Source organism: Lagopus leucura, unplaced genomic scaffold (assembly GCF_019238085.1).
Source record: "Lagopus leucura isolate 7727_CA_CO unplaced genomic scaffold, USGS_WTPT01 34458-0_obj-0_obj, whole genome shotgun sequence".
Classification (NCBI taxonomy): domain Eukaryota; kingdom Metazoa; phylum Chordata; class Aves; order Galliformes; family Phasianidae; genus Lagopus; species Lagopus leucura.
The window spans coordinates 3,298-5,360 of NW_024964648.1; the positions used below are offsets into that span (position 1 = coordinate 3,298).

Genomic DNA, 2,063 nt, shown 5'->3' on the forward strand with positions numbered 1-2,063 from the left:
GTGTGGGGGGAGGGGGGATGTGGGGAGATGGAGGTGGGGTGGGAGCTGTGGGGTGAAGTATGGGGTGTGGCTAGGAAGCAGGGCTATGGGGTGCTATGGGGAGATCTATGGGGTGAGCTGTGGGTGATCTATGGGGTGCTATGGGGAGATCTATGGGGTGAGCTATGGGGTGCTATGGGGCTATTTATGGGGTGAACTATGGCGCAATCTGTGGGGTGAGCTAAGGGGTGATCTATGGGGTGCTATGGGGCAATCTAAGGGGTGAGCTATGGGGCGATCTACAGGGTGCTATGGAGCAATCTATGGGGTGCTATGGGGCAATCTAAGGGGTGAGCTATGGGGCAATCTATGGGGTGAGCTATGGGGCAATCTATGGGGCGCTGTGGGTCGATCTATGGGGCACTGTGGGGCAATCTAAGGGGTGAGCTATGGGGCGATGTATGGGGCGCTGTGGGTCGATCTATGGGGCGCTGTGGGGCCGTGCCCCCAGGCTTCATGGCCCCCGAGGTGCTGCGGGACGAGGAGTACGACATGGCGGTCGATTACTTCACGCTGGGGGTGACGCTGTACGAGATGCTGGACGCCAAGGGGCCGTTCCGCCGCCGTGGGGAGAAGGTGGGGGGCACCTGTGGGGCACCGGGCCCCTATGGGTCAGCCCACGTCCCTATGGGTCACCTATGGGTCACCCCATGTCACCTATAGGTCACCCCACATCCCTATGGGTCTCCCTGTGTCCCTATGTGTCACCCCACGTCCCTATGGGTCACTTATGGGTAACCCCATGTCCCAACGGGTCACCTATGGGTCACCCCATGTCACCTATAAGTCACGCCATGTCCCTATGGGTCACTGTGTCCCTATGTGTCACCCCACATCCCTATGGGTCACCCCACATCCCTATGGGTCACCCCACATCCCTATGTCACCTCATGTCCCTATGGGTCATCCACATCCCTATGTCTCCCTGTGTCCCTATGTGTCACCCCACGTCCCTATGGGTCACCTATGGGTAACCCCATGTCACCTATAAGTCACCCCATGTCCCTACGGGTCACTGTGTCCCTATGGGTCACCTCATGTCCCTATGGGTCACTGTGTCTCTGTGGGTCACCCCATGTCCCTATGGGTCACTTATGGGTCACCCCATGTTCCTATGGGTCACTGTGTCCCTATGGGTCACCCCACATCCCTATGGGTCACCTACAGGTCACCCCATGTCACCTATAAGTCACCCCACGTCCCTATGGGTCACCCCACATCTCTCTGTCTCCCTGTGTCCCTATGTGTCACCCCACATCCCTATGGGTCACAGTGTCCCTACATGTCACCCCACATCCCAGTGTGTCACCTCACATCCCTATGGGTCACCCCACATCCCTATGTGTCACTGTGTCCCTATGTGTCACCCCACATCCCTGTGTCTCCCCGTGTCCCTATGTGTCACCCCACATCCCTTTGTCACCCCACGTCCCTACGTGTCACCCCACATCCCTATGGGTCACAGTGTCCCTATGTGTCACCCCACATCCCTATGGGTCTCCCCGTGTCCCTATGTGTCACCCCACATCCCTGTGTCACCCCACATCCCTATGGGTCTCCCCGTGTCCCCACGTCTCACCTCCGTCCCCCCGTCCCGCAGGTGGAGCAGAAGGAGGTGACGCGGCGCACGCTGCACGACGCCGTCAGTTACTCGGAGCGCTTCAGCGCCGCCGCGCGGTCGCTGTGCGAAGGGCTGCTGGCCAAAGACCCGCAGGCGCGGCTGGGCTTCCAGGACGGCTCCTGCCAGCGGCTCCGCGCGCATGCGCTCTTCGCTGCCCTGCATTGGGGGCGGCTGGAGGCGGGTAATGGGGGGCAGGGGGGGCTGGGATGGGGGGAGGGGGAGCGGGGGGGGAGGGGGAGGGGGACAGGGCGGGATTTGGGTCCTCCAACAATGGGATTTGGGTCCTCCAACAACAGGATTTGGGTCCTCCAACAATGGGATTTGGGTCCTCCAACAATGGGATTTGGGTCCTCCAACAAAGGGATTTGGGTCCTCCAACAATGGGATTTGGGTCCTCCAACAA

At 60.4% G+C, this 2,063-nt stretch overlaps 1 protein-coding gene across 1 annotated transcript in view; it reads left to right on the forward strand.

Annotated features, from left to right (window-relative positions):
• Nucleotides 1–1,841, forward strand: part of LOC122191798 (rhodopsin kinase GRK1-like) — a gene marked incomplete at its 3' end in the record, with an annotated part of 4,675 nt that extends 2,834 nt beyond the window's left edge. Inside the window, exons 4-5 of the mRNA XM_042892193.1 lie at nt 420–615; nt 1,640–1,841. Of these exons, the coding sequence (XP_042748127.1) occupies nt 420–615; nt 1,640–1,841 (398 nt within the window). The remainder of the gene's footprint in view (nt 1–419; nt 616–1,639) is intronic.
• Nucleotides 1,842–2,063: the final 222 nt, after the last annotated feature.